This window comes from Papio anubis, chromosome 14, assembly GCF_008728515.1.
Source record: "Papio anubis isolate 15944 chromosome 14, Panubis1.0, whole genome shotgun sequence".
In the NCBI taxonomy this organism is placed as follows: Eukaryota; Metazoa; Chordata; class Mammalia; order Primates; family Cercopithecidae; genus Papio; species Papio anubis.
This window is the reverse complement of record NC_044989.1, coordinates 101,830,606-101,844,843: the sequence shown is the minus strand read 5'-3', so window position 1 is coordinate 101,844,843 and position 14,238 is coordinate 101,830,606. Positions and strand designations below refer to the sequence as shown.

Below are 14,238 nucleotides of genomic sequence, written 5' to 3'. Positions count from 1 at the left end.
ACCCAGGCACCGCTTCCAGGACCCAGACACCCTCTCCAGGATGCAGGCACCCTATGGGGAGGCTGCCCTCGCACACCATCCCCCCGTCACCTATGCTTTCTATTTCTGTGTTCAGGGGTCTTGGTGAACATCATGCTGGAGCCAGCTCGGGGTCAGGGAGCCCTGCTTTAGAAAGGCATTCCCTCCACAGAGCCCCTTCCGTCCTTCCTTTCACACTGAGCCCTCTGCTCCCCTCTGCCTAGCCAGACGTCTCCTTGTCCCTGCTCCTGGTCCACAGCTCCTGGGAACCTTGGGGAGCATCTGCAAGTAGACCAGAGCCCTGTTCCTCAGAGTCCATTCTTAAAGCAGACATAAATGTTGGGAAAAAAGGAAAAAAAGCAAGAAAGGGAGGGAATGTTGTATTTCATCAAAGTTAAGGAAGCTGTCAGCTGGAAGATCTACATGAATGTTTCTTTTTTTTTTTTTTTTTTTGAGACAAAGTCTCGCTTTGTTGCCCCAGCTGGAGCACAGTGGTGCAGTCTCAATCTCGGCTCACTGCAACCTCCACCTCCTGGATCAAGCAATTCTCATGCTCTAGTCTCCCAAGTAGCCGGGATTACAGGTGCCCGCCACCACACCCGGCTAATTTTTGTGTCTTTCATAGAGACAGGGTTTCACTGTGTTGGCCAGGCTGGTCTCGAACTCCTGACCTCAAGTGATCTTCCCGCCTCAGCTTCCCACAGTGCTGGGATTGCAGGCGTGAGCCACCGTGCCTGGCCTCCACGTGATTTTTTTCTCCCACTAAGAGAAAAATTGCTGCCAACCAATCTCTGAAACAAGAGTTTCTTTTCATCAAGGGAAGGACACGTCTTAATTTCAGAAGTGTTCAAATGTGAGTGCTGGAGAGGGGAGTACCTCTTAGAACTGGTGAAGCTCAACTTCCAGGGTGCCCAGTGACCCCAAATCCAGAGCCTTGGGCCAGAGGCCGGTGCCACAGCAGTGGTCCAGCCTTGCAGGCTGTCTGTGGTCCAACAGAAGCATCTCTTACCCCTGAAGGGCCAATTTGGGAGGAAGGAGAAATCAGCTTTCAAGATCAGAGAGCAGTGGGTGCCTTGGCAGAGCCTCCCCGGCTGCTGTGTCGTGTGGTGGCGTGTTCCATGGCGATTCATCACCAGCGCGCTGATAGGACGCAGCTGACATTGTTTATGGAAGTGTTTATTACCCAGCCCTGTCACACTATACATTATGTATCATGTCATAGAAGGGAACTCAGCTGCTAATAGGCAGATGTTAGACACACCATACCTTATGGCTGAAGAACAGGCGTAGTGTGTATCATCCAGTCAGAAATTTATCATTGAGGTTTCTGATCCTTGGGGAGTCCTGGAGCCCTGTGAAAGAATGTCTTCTCATCAAAATGCACATATGTATAGATACAAACACAATCACCGGGCGCGGTGGCTCATGCCTGTAATCCCAGCACATTGGGAGGCTGAGGCGGGGAGATCACAAGGTCAGGAGTTCGAGACCAGCCTGACCAACATGGAGAAACCCCGTCTCCACTAAAAATACAAAAAGTAGCTGGGCGTGGTGGCACGCACCTGTAATCCCAGCTATTCAGGAGGCTGAGGCTGGAGAATCACTTGAACCCTGGAGGCAGAGCTTGCAGTGAGCCAAGATTGTGCCACTGCACTCTAGCCTGGGTAACAGAGTGAGACGCGGTCTCAAAAAAAATAATAATAAAAATACAAACACAATCTTGGGCACTGGGTTAAGAAATCCCTTTAAAGTAAAAGCTTCCACCAGAGCTCCCAAACTATCTGTGATGTTGAACCAGTTTGGTTTTTATAGCTTTGCTGTCACTGTCCAGTGCATTTGTAAAATGCAGATTCCTGTGTGTGAATGTGATGTGCAGAGACGTCAAATGGGCATCCAAGTTCCTCCGTGCTTATTCTCACTTCCTGGACCGACTTCTCTGCTGACTAGGAACACATAATTCACAAAGAGCCGTGGTCCAGGGACCCCGCTCTAAGGAGCCTGGTCAAAGGGAAACTGTAACCAAGCAGCAAGGTCCCCAAATTGTCATTTACTTCAGCACATCCAGCCACATGTGGTATTTCTGTTTGCACAAAGGCCCGTAGGTCACATGTCAGTCACTTCAGCCCTACTGTAGGCGCACAGCGTCCACCCCCACTGCAGCCATGACACAAAAGACAAAACAGCCACACAGACGCACGCATGCGATTTCATACCCAAGGCCGTGGGACACAGACCAGCCCGTTGACGTAGCCCAGAGATGCTGGCAGTTTCCATCCTTCTAAGACTGGGTAGGAATGCGGCCCAGGTGGGTAGTCACTGTTTTGTTTTCTTCTTTAGCTTAAAAATTATCCCAACCTTTGTTTTGTTTATTATTATTTTTTTAGACCTTGTCTCACTATGTTGCCCAGGTGCCCAGGCTGGAGTGCAGTGGCATGATCTCAGCTCACTGCAACCTCTGTCTCCAAAGTTCAAGCTGTTCTTCTGCCTCAGCCTCCCAAGTAGCTGGGATTACAGGCGCCCGCCACCACATCCAGCTAATTTTTGTATTTTTAGTAAAGACGGTGTTTCACCATGTTGGCCAGGCTGGTCTCGAACTCCTGACCTCAAATGATCCGCCTGCCTCAGCCTCCCAAAGAGCTGGGATTACAGGCATGAGCCACCGCGCCCAGCCCCAACACAACCTGTTTTCATGTGCCTATAAAAGCTAAGCCACAGAGGATGGAAAAACGGTCCCTCGGAGTCAGACTGTCACAGCTGCTTTCTTGTCACACTGTATTTGAGGCAGAGACATCCTGAGAGCCAGGGTCAGTCAGGAGCAAGAGGTTGAAAGACAGGAGACCCCTTGCCCTCACTGGTTCTCCACTCCAGGGGACACTGAGGCTGCAGAGAATGAGTAACAGGAGAAAGTGTGGGAAGGACCCAGGAAGGTCCAAAGGCACCTGTCCCACTGGATGAGTTTACAATCCACTGCCAGCAGCAACCTTATTTCTAGAACTCTTTCCCTCTTCTTGGAAAGTCAAGATGCTGGGTGGTGAGGTGACAATGTTGAGGACAAAATTAAATGCAAAGTCAGTTATGAAAATATAAACAATAAAAACCAAAGGCAAGAAAGGGTAATTAACACTGCTTTTCAGCTGCAAGCTTCTCTGGGGCTTTAGGTTACATGTATGTATATACACTACCCAAGCGTCTTTGGAATCGTCCCTAAACAACTATGGTATTTGTCTCAGCAGCTTCTGAGGTTGTTGACATATTTAGAACTAAAGTCACGCCCAGTGATTCTTTCCTCTGGATGCTGACATGAGGACTGTTCGATGTGTGTGTTTCAGGACAAGGGCTCAAGCCTGGAACCTCGGCAGCACTTTAACACACTCGACGTGGGTACCTCGGGCCTTAATACCAGTCATTCGCCATCAGCGTCCTCAAGAAGTTCCCACAAATCCTCACACACAGCCATGTCAGAACCCACCTGTGAGTGCGAGTCCATGGATGGGGAGTGGGACGGGGGACCCCGTCGGACCAGAGGGACAACCCCACAGAGGGTCCCAGGGCAGTCTGTGCCTCCGACAGAGGTTGCCGTGCAGTTTATACTCCTTTCCTTTCCCAGACTTCCCGCCTTCTGATCACCTCTCCACACTCTGGTATCCATTCAGTGCCAAGCAAAGACCTTGAGTGGGTGGCGCACAGATCTGATCCCTTGGCTGCTTTTAGTAATACTGGGGAGGCATCTGATCGGGCAGCTCACTGGACCAAGCAGCAGAAATGAAGTTTGGGGAGTGTTTGTGGTTTATCCCACCTGCTGCCAGGCTGGGCTTCTGTGGTTCACCTCAACCCTGCATGGTGGACTTCCTTTATCAGCGATCCCAACTGAGCTCTTGTGTTAGCACACCACTGTCATGGGTGTCCTCTTCGGATGAGTACATGCTAAGTATGTCTAAGTTAGGAAAGTCATTCATTGCTTTCTTACAGCCACTCCCACCAAGCTGATGGCAGAGGCCAGCACCCCGGCTTTGCCAAGATCAGCCACCCTGCCCCAAGAGTTACCTGTCCCCGGGCTCAGCCAGGCAGCCACCATGCCGGTAAGTGTGTGACCCCAGGCTCCTCCACGGGAGTATGCTACAGTGTGGTGGGGGCTGCAGAGCCCCAGGCGAGGTGCTGCGTCTCCCCAGAGGATCCTCTTACTTAGGGATTGAGAGTGTAGGGTGGCAGATGGGGGTGGGAAGTTGAGTAATTTAATTGGCAACTAATTTTAAACATTTGCATGACAAAATTAACATGGATGCATATCCATAGAATACAAAATCCAAGTGAATTTTAAGGGTAAAAGGCAAAACTGCAAACCCGGGGTCATACCGTCACACCCCTAGAGCCCCTGAGGCCACACAATTAGGATTCTTCTGTTTCAAATCCCCTCTCATGCTGGTGTAAATGTTTGAGCAGCTCAGTGGCAACAAAAATACCTCTGCACATATCAGGTGGGACCCGACCCCAACGTGTGCCAGATCCTTCCAGAACGTCAGGGGATGCATGGCCCTGAGAAAGCGCACTGGCCATGTGTCAAGTGGCTGGCATGCACCACTCTGGTCATCTATTGCCAGGTAGCAAACTACACCTAACTTAGTGGCCTAAAGCAACCACGTGTATCAAGTTCATGGAGCCTGGGTCAGGAATTCAGAAAGGGCATCATGGGGATGGCACTTCCCTGCTCCTTGGTGTCGGGGGTCTCATGGGCCTAGGCTACAGAACCCTCTCCTCCAGATGGTGTCTGCACATGAATGTCCGGCACCCAGGCTGGGTGGCTGAGAGCTGGGCTCATCCGAGGCCCTCTGTCATCGACTTGCACAGGCCTCTCAAGCCTTAGGCTGCTCCTGGCATGGTGGTGGACTCCGGGTTCCAAGAGGGGACATCCGGAGAGGCAGGCAGGAGCCGTGCAGCCCTCTGTGACCTAGCCATGGAAGTCAACATAGTGTCACCACAGCCATACCTCTTGGTCAAAGCAGTCCCGAGCTCACCCATCGAGAGGAATCTAGACCTCCACTTCTAGACGGGAGAAGTACCCAGGAATTTTAGGGGCCACCTCCAGATAGTTGCCAAGCCCCTCCCACCCACACTTCACTGTCACTTTGGAGATGGCGTGAACGTGCCACCTTCCTGCCTGCTGCCTCCGTAAAGGCTTTGCACACCCTGCTTGACAAGCTTGGGCAGTGCGTTTCATTTTCAAGTAGAACATGGCCAAGACCACTTATTTGCTCTCCAGCCACCTCCAGATGCGCTTGCAAGCTGTGCCTGCCATTCTTCCAGACTCTGCTGTCCAGTGTGACTCACTCTGCCAATAGTGGAGGCCCAGAGTGCTTCCCTCTCCTCCCAGCCGTGCAGGGAAACCGAGCCCAGACCAGCTTCCGGTTCAGCCCTGTGCCTGGGACTTCTCCCTGAAACAAGGTCTTCTGGTGACATTTCCTCCCAAGTGCTGTCCTGGGTGACACTTTGCATTTGAGCTGCTTTTTTGGATAGACCCTAGCAACTAGGGACCGTGTTGGAATAACTTCAGACGAGTCCTTTCACTGTTCTTTTAAAAAAAAACCACTGGCTCGTGAAGCAGAGCGTTTCATTTCTTATTTCTATACGTTGTCTCCCCCACCCACCCGAGTGATCAGGGAACACAGATGTGACTCAGCTCACTTCCCCGGAGTCTCTCAAAACGTTCTGGACAGAGGTTGGTGAAATTGCCCCAGTCCTCCCTGCCTGGATGAGTTCTTGGACAAACACGCATGGTCTGTCCATCTGCATCAGCACTGAGCAGAAAAGATACGGACGCACAGGCCAGCTCATGGTAGCAGTCCACGCACATCGTCCTGCTTGATGACACCGCTAAGAATTAATCCATTTGGGAGGAGGGCAACCAAATCCACCCAGGGCGGAGTCCAGGACAGCAGGCAAGGGAAGGGAAATGGAGCTGAGCTACCAGGCTTGGGCGGGTAGCAGCAGCCTGGCAGAGCACACTGTGGTGGGGCGGGAGCCTGCACCGGTTGTGCGGGGGCTCTGCCCGTGTGCCCTGCATGGGAAGCAGTGCAGCCAGGGAACAGACACCTATACTTTCTAGAAGTCTTGACTTTCAGCTGTTCACCCCAGTGTGGAACGCAGAGAACTCACTGGACCAAGAGACTGCATCCCTGTCTCCTGGAACGGCAGAAGCAGTGGTAACAAAGTCCCTTGCTCTCCCACAGGCCCCTCTGCCTTCCCCATCGTCCTGCGACCTCACACAGCAGCTCCTGCCTCAGACCGTTCTCCAGAGCACACCCGCTCCCATGGCACAGGTGAGTCTGGGACCCAGGGCAGGGCAGCCGCTCTCAAGCCAGCAGCCCGCAGTGTGCTGTGCTGACGGTCTTGTATACTTGCGTACCAACCAAGGCCCTGACGTGGGGGAATGTCCCTCCTGATGTGCATGTGGCGTGTGTCCATCCCTGAGGTTCCCCCCACACCCACCCTCTCATCTCCAAGTTCTTCTTTCCGGTGTGTGGGTTTTTCTTTTTTTAAATTTCAATAGTTTGGGGGGAACAGGTGGTGTTTGGTTATATGGATAAGTTCCTTAGGGGTGATTTCTGAGATTTTGTGTACCTGTCACCCGAGTAGTGTACACTGCACCCAATATGTAGTCCTTTATGCCTCACGCCCCTCACCCTTCCTCCCACCAGCCCCAAAGTCCAGTATTTCATTCTTACGCCTTTGTAGCCTCATAGTTTAGCTCCCACTTAGAAGTGAAAACATGATATTTGGTTTTCCATTCCTGAGTTGCTTCACTTAGAAGAATGACCTCCAGCTCCATCCAAGTTACTGCAAAAGTCCAGGGTTTGTTTTTTTAATTCTTTTAACAGTCTCTGTTCACCTCTTTGCCACTTTTCCACATTCCTCTTGTTCTTTACGACTCCAAATTGGCCATGGTATTTTAGAAAAGGTCTGAATTGGGCTGCATGTCACAGAAGGACTGAAAGGATCTAAAACCCGTGAGTCCAGCACTATAAATATCACATTTGTTTAAAAAAAGAAAGAAAAGAAAGGGATTACGGCTTTGCTGAGTAATTCCATCCTTGTTTCAACAACATTCGGTGAGTTACTATTTGGGTCAGTCAGTGAGCGAGGTGTTAGGGATGTAAAGATGTAAGTCAGCCCTTGCTTTTAGTACTCAGAACTAAAGGGAGAGACAGGCATGTAAACAGAGACGCCGCCGTGGCAGGGCATGCGTTTTTATAGAACCACGGAGGAAATATTCTGCCCAGGGAAGTCTGACGTGGCTTCCTGGAGGAGGTGACGCTTGAGTTGGCCTTGAAAGGTGGGTAGGAGGTTGCCAGATGGTGCGGCAGGGGGACAGCAGGGATGTACTTCAGCAGGGAGTAATGAACACGGGGAGTGACAAACCGTGCCCAGGCCTGAGCTCTGACTTCAGTTCCCTCATAGGAGACTTAGCTCTGCCCAGACCATGGCCACAAGCTAGAGCTGCGTCCCAGATGGCGGTTCAGCAGCAGGTGCCCCTCTCTGTCTTGGCACACATCTGTCACCACTGATGAAAACTATTTTGGAACATATGCCCTCTTAGTGGGGCTCTCTCATGCGTTGCTGGAGTAAGACACATGCTGAGGCGTGCTGCTTGCTAGAGTGAGGCTTGAGGAGTGGTGTAAAAGCTGCCCTTCCGGAACCTACTCATTCAAACTGCCTATATTCACCCTCATTAGGCCAAAAAAAAAAAAAGCCCTGAATAATGTTTTTCTCTTTAAATGTCCAAGACATATTTGGTATGAAATTAGTAACTTTTTAATCCAAAGGGGGCATAACATGAAGATGTCTTTACTTCTGGGTCTTGCATTATAAAGAATGTCTGTGTTTATAAGACACAAGGGGGTGGTGCAGTCCCTTTTGGAATTCTGATTTTTCATCTATTGAACTTCTTAGTCTGCCATATGTACTATATTTAATCATAACTATATTCTTTTTATTTATTTATTTATTTATTTATTTTTGAGACGGAGTTTCGCTCTTGTCGCCCAGGCTGGAGTACAATGGCAGCATCTTGGCTCACTGCAACCTCCGCCTCCTGGGTTCCAGTGATTCTCCTGCCTCAGCCTCCCAAGTAGCTGGGAATTACAGGAATGCGCCACCACGCCTGGCTAATTTTGTATTTTTTGTAGAGACGGCGTTTCACCATGTTGGCCAGGCTGCTCTTGAATTCCTGACCTCAGGTGATCTGCCCACCTCGGCCTCCCAAAGTGCTGGGATGACAGGCGTGCGCCACGGCACCCAGCCAGTAACTGTATTCTTTAAGACATCCCTGCGTAATACTGACTTTCCAAGCCACACAGTTCTTCCCATACCCACTGCGTGTGGAACAATGAGATTCTGGGGTTTTTCCTCTCACTCCCCTCACCCTTCAGGGAAAGGAGGGAAAAAATGAAATCCAAAATCTGAGGAGTGGTTATCTGGGTCACTGGTGGTTTTCCAAAAAGCCTCTTTCTTCATACTGTGGTTCTAAAATGTCTTTAAATTAGAGTAGATCTCTTTATCAAAAACATCACCATCAAGAAGGTAAGGAGGGCCCCGTGATGGGGTGTCTGGCAGGCCTTGAAAAAATCAGAATAACGTGAGAGGCAGCTACCACCTCCTAATGCAGCCCGTCGTCGCTCCCTTTCCAAGCCAGCTCGGCCCCCATGAGCCGCCTCCACTGCAGGTGGAAGGGGCAACCCTGAGTTTCCCAACTTTGTAGAACCTGCCAGAGAAGCTTTTGGGTTTCGTTAAATACTTGCAATCGCTCGTTTGCTTTCTCCATCGAATTCTCTCTCAAAATCCTCGCAGAGTGGTCTAATTAGTCACAATCTGACTGGGATTTTTGTGAGTCTGGGATAGCGCAGGTATTTTTTTAAATTTATATATATATATATATATATATATATATATATTTTTTTTTTTTTTTTTTTTTTCACTCTATTGCCCAGGCTGGAGTGCAGTGGTGCAATCTTGGCTCACTGCAATCTCCGCATCCCGGGTTCAAGCGATTCTCCTACCTCAGCCTCCTGAGTAGCTGGGATTACAGGTGCCCGCCACCACGCCTGGCTAATTTGTGTATTTTTTAGTAGAGATGGGGTTTCGCCATGTTGGCCAGGCTGGTCTCAAACTCCTGACCTCAGGTGATCCGCCCACCTCGGACTCTCAAAATGCTGGGATTACTGGCGTGAGTCACCACCCCTGGCCTAGTGCAGGTATTTTTAAATGCATGGGTAGCAACAGAACCTTCCTTTTAAAGGAAGTCTGAGGTCAAAGCTGCTCTGGTCAAGGTGGGAGTGTCTTGTGGGCAAAACTCATTGGCCGCGCTTAGCTACTAAGACTTGGGATTTGCATGTTGGTGCTGCCACCATCTCGCTGTGTGACTTCCAGCAGGGTGCAGCCTCCTGCGGTGGCATGTGAAGAAGTGTAACACACATACCTCTACTTGCCTGGGGCAGCAGCTGGCACCTGAGGGTCTCTGCAAATGTCAGCACCTGCTATTCTTATTCTTGCTGGTTCTTTTTATTATGATTTCGCTGCCTCAGGAGCTATGCTTTCAGTTATTTCATCCTATCTGTTTCTCAACTCTCCTGGTCTCCTTGCTTCTCTGTGTCTGGGAGGTCAAAGGGCAGAGGAAAAGAGAGAGGCCCTGGGGGCATTTGCAAAAGACAGTGGGCAGGAAACAGACTAGGGAGACTGTTGGGCTAGAGATTGAGGGAGTGGAGGCTAAGTCATGGTGAAAAGGGAGAGAGAGTAAAACAAAATGAATCTAGCAAACTCATTCGCCTCAAGATACAGGAGTCATAGCCCCAGAGAGCCCAGAGCAGGGGCTACAGGCCCCTCCTGCCATCCCTCCCAGTGTTTCCTGCAAGCAGAGGAGCCTGTGTTGAGGGAGACGGGACAGGAGGCAGAGACCACCTGCAAGTTTCGTAAGGCCAGCCTCCTTTCCCAGAAAGGATTAAGGGTCCAAAGGAAGGGGAGGCCCAAAACAATCACCCTGTCTTTACCTCAAGGTCACACTGGAGAGGGGACCCTCGGAGTAAAGACCGGGGGATTGTTTTGTTCTTTTTTCGCACAGATTTCAGAGACGTGCATAGTAGCAAGTAAGCCTGGAGTGGGGAGGGTGAGGGGAATAAGTCCTTTGTGATCCCAGGCTGGTTTGGAGAGAGCCAGGATCAGATTTAGGATAATGACCAGACCCAAAAATGCCTGTGAAGCTGTCACATACAAACTGCTATGCCCTAAATGAAGGGGAAAAGGGACTCTCTGATGCCCTGCTTTTGACATTCATCTCCAAAACCATTTGTTCATCTCGCCAAATTTGGAATATCAGTTTGTAAACATTGCTTACAAAATCCTGTCCCGATTCTATGGCCCTCCCAGACTGTAGGGCAGTAAGTCAGGTCTGCAGATTCAGGCGGGCCTGCTGTCATAGCCAGCCTGAGAAAGACTGGCACAGGGGCCCCGGGGATGTCCAGACCTCATCTGCAGCCCCTCTTCACTGCCCAGGACCCAGCCACGGGCTCCTTAGGGACGCTGGGAAAGACGGCTAAGGGACGGAAATGAAGTGTACAGACTGAGCAGCAGCAAGATCTGCCTGCAAGGCTGAAATAACTCTTTCATCTGGTTATGTTTTTCGGCTCCACCTTGAAGTTTTCGGCACAGTTCAGCATGTTCCAGACCATCAAAGACCAGCTAGAGCAGCGGACACGGATCCTGCAGGCCAATATCCGGTGGCAACAGGAAGAGCTCCACAAGATCCAGGAGCAGCTCTGCCTGGTCCAGGACTCCAACGTCCAGGTGATCCCCTTCCCAGACTGGCCTCTGTCCCTGCTGCCGCATGGGGAGGGGTCCTGCCACCATTTCCAGGCAGCCAGGACTTCCTCCCAAGCCCTGTGCACTGCCCTGCCAAGCCCCCATTTGCTTATGAAAGCATACTGCAGTCTCCGCAAAGGACAAGGAACAAATCCCGGTCCTTATCCCTGCCTCCAGCCCACACCCCTGATGTCGTCTTCCCTCGCCCCTCACTCTGGCAGGCACATGTACTCGCTGCCTCCACCTGCATTTGCACTTGTGCACTTGGCGCTGGACTGCCCTGCATGGATGCCTGCCTCGGTCCTGGGTAGCACCTCCCTGCACCTCTGTAACTTTGCTTTCCTAGCTCCCAGCCCAGGCTGCCATCAGGAGGAGATGGAAGCAGCTCTGCTGTTTCTCATCCAACGCAGGCATCCAGGGAGATGTGGGAGACGATGATATCCACATCACAGCCTACTGGAGACTGCAGAGGGAGCTGGGTGGCACCCCATTTGTGGTGTGCCAGCAGGGAGGCTCCGCAAGCCCCAGCAGCAGCAGCTCTCACTGTGACCCCCAGATACTAGAATTGTTTGGAGAGGTCTATGTTTCGATTTTGGTTTTGTTTTGGAGGAAAATCTTTTTATATTGGATCTCTTTTAATAATATATAATGTTTTACTTATATTAGTCCAGGATTGTGTATCTTCAGAAGTGCCTGATTCTGACCCAGCCTTTGATTGTAAATGTAACTCTAGCTAACCTTGGCGTCCGCCCTGAGAGCACTAAGCATTTGGAGACCCTTAGAAGGGACAGAAAGAAGCAGAAATAACGTCTCTGCCGGAGCACTGTCCCTGTTGCTTCCCCCATCACCCATGTACGCAGACCCTCCCCTGGCCACACAGCTCTTGAAGTGCAGCCACACCTACCACAGGAGACAGGCGGGTTCTGTCGGGGCCCAGCGCGGTGAGCCAGGGCACGCTGAGATGAACACGCAGCGGTGCAGGTGTCTGGGGGCTTAGGGAGATGCTCATTTGGCTGTCCTGCCTTGCTGAGGTCCCAGCAGTTCCACCTGGCCCTCAGGGGCACTCATGATGGCTTTCTAGAGGCTCACTGTCCCTCCCCTTCCTGCCCCTGCACAGGCCTCTCAGAGGTGGCTGCCCACCTTAAAGAGAAGAGCCCTGCCCTGGACAGGCCACCTGCCCGTCCGCTCCCCTCAAGACGTGGTGTGTGCGCCTTGAGCAGGCTTCACACAGACAGCCTGGGCCATGCCAGAGCCCTGCTGCTCTCCCACCTCCTCGGTGCACCCTTACATTGACCAGGAAAAGGCTCAGCCTTCTCATGAAAAGAAATGGAGTCACCAAGCTGCCGTTCCACCTTTTACCAGAATAGGTAAAAAGTGGCTTTTTCCTTACGCCTTCCCAGCTGGAATATTTTTCTCACTGATCCAGGGCCTGACTGGGAGCCCAACGCTTGCCTGACTCCAATTACTTTAATGGAATTTTTACACTAACAGGAAGGGGGAAATCGAGCCAGAAACTGCTAAAATTGAGGTAGGCGTATGAACACCCCCCTCAGTGCCTGGAGTTTTTCTACTTCCTGCCTTTTCAACATTAAGGCTGAATTTTAAAATAACAGGCAGCAAAGTTACTGCTTTCACTCCTGTTATAACAAAGTATTTTTCCTCCTTGTGACCCATGCCTTTGGTTAACCTCCAAGTACCTACGCCAGAGTGCACCGAGGGATGTTCTGAGCGGCCGGCGTGGGAATCGCGCCCTCCGGTGCCTTCCTGCGCTGGGTTCATTCCTGAGGCCTTATCTTTGCAGTGGAATTTTCCAGAGATCATGGAAATCCACACAGATAGTCAAGACAGAGGACGTTTCCTCAAGGAGTCTGCCTTGTTTTTTTGTAAGACTTAAAGAAATATGTTCCAAAGTGTGATATTTGTTGTTTTTTTTTTTAAACTAAACTGTGCGATTCAAGTGTGAAGAATAAGCAACTACAAATGACTCCAGCCCACCCCCAAAAGTAGAGGGATAGATAAGAATGACAAAACATAGATGATTTTTGAAACCTAATGATGATGCCAAGGTTTCATTATATCACTTGTCTATTTCGTATACTTCTCAAATGTACTGTAATGACAAGTATTTGTAGAAATAGCAGATAACACTAATGAAAAATCATCTGTGAGTGTAGGATTGGTTTGTTCTTGAAAACTAGAAGTTGTTGGTTTGTTTTCTCCCACAACTTTTCCCACTTGGAGAACTTTTTTTTTTTTTTTTTTTCCACGTTTTCCATAAAGTTGACCTCAGAGCCCTTTTAAGACGCCATCTCCTTAAGCCATAAAATTCTACTTTATTGTTGATAAACAGATATTTTATCAACTTTATTGCTGATAATCCTTTCTGGGGAAGGAGGCTGGCCTTATAGAAGTATGGTGCCCAGCAGCAAACCAGGTACCAGTCCCCCCGCACAGTGGCCTTTATCCCAACCTCAGTGGACTTGTGATGCTTTTACTTCATTGCTTCAAAACTTTCATCGAGGCTATATGTGCCTGTGATGCTTACTATTTTTTTTTTTCCAAAAAAACGTTGGGTTATGAGGAAGAAGTCCTGTAGGGCTGTTGGTGTTTGCACCTGGATGGGGTCATGAATGGGGCTACATGGAGGAGCTGTTGTGCTGAAAGGCCCATCGCCCCCTCCAAGGCTGCCTCTTGCTCTTTTTGAGAGCATGTGCGCCCTCTGCTGGCTGCTCAGAGGAATACCTAGAAGGGCACCTGTAGCAATGGCAAATGATATGTTCCTCAACTGGTTCATCCATCCATCTATCCATCCTTCCTTCCATCCATCCAGCCATCATCTATCCATCCTCCTATCCATCCTCCCTTCCATCCAGCCATCATCTATCCATCCTTCCCTCCAGCCACCATCCGTCCATCCTTCCATCCATCCATCCTTCCTTCCATCCAGCCACCATCTGTCCATCCTTTCTTTCAGCCACGCTCCCTTCTATCCATCCTTCTGCCCACCCTTTCTTCCTTCAATCCATCTTTTAATCTATCCATCCATCTGACACCCTTTATTTACCAGGCATGTGGTTAAGCACTGTGAGGATACAGAAAGATAAACAGGACAAGGTTTCTACTGTCAGAGGATATGCATTGATGGGACAGAGTAGCACCCCTGTCTGTTACAGTCTGTTACATAAACAACACTAGCAGACATAGTTTGCCCTTCTCTGAGTGAAAGTGCTCTTCATATGTTTATTCATTCATACATGCATTTATTCCATTCATTCATTTATCAAACAGTTTTTATATGCCCAAAAAGGCAAAGGAGGAAAAAGTTCCTTTTTTCATTTTGAATGTTAGTATCTGACATTCATTCAGTACTTATTA

The 14,238-nt window shown here is 50.0% G+C and overlaps 1 protein-coding gene across 7 annotated transcripts in view; it reads left to right on the top strand.

Annotated features, from left to right (window-relative positions):
* The window catches only part of NPAS2 (neuronal PAS domain protein 2), a 175,121-nt gene that overhangs the window by 148,217 nt on the left and 12,666 nt on the right, over nucleotides 1–14,238 (top strand). For all 7 annotated transcript variants that reach the window (XM_003909038.5, XM_031655441.1, XM_009184788.4 and 4 more), the window contains 4 exons: nucleotides 3,348–3,489; nucleotides 3,988–4,097; nucleotides 6,243–6,332; nucleotides 10,702–10,848. In XM_003909038.5, coding sequence (XP_003909087.3) covers nucleotides 3,348–3,489; nucleotides 3,988–4,097; nucleotides 6,243–6,332; nucleotides 10,702–10,848 — 489 coding nt within the window. The remainder of the gene's footprint in view (nucleotides 1–3,347; nucleotides 3,490–3,987; nucleotides 4,098–6,242; nucleotides 6,333–10,701; nucleotides 10,849–14,238) is intronic.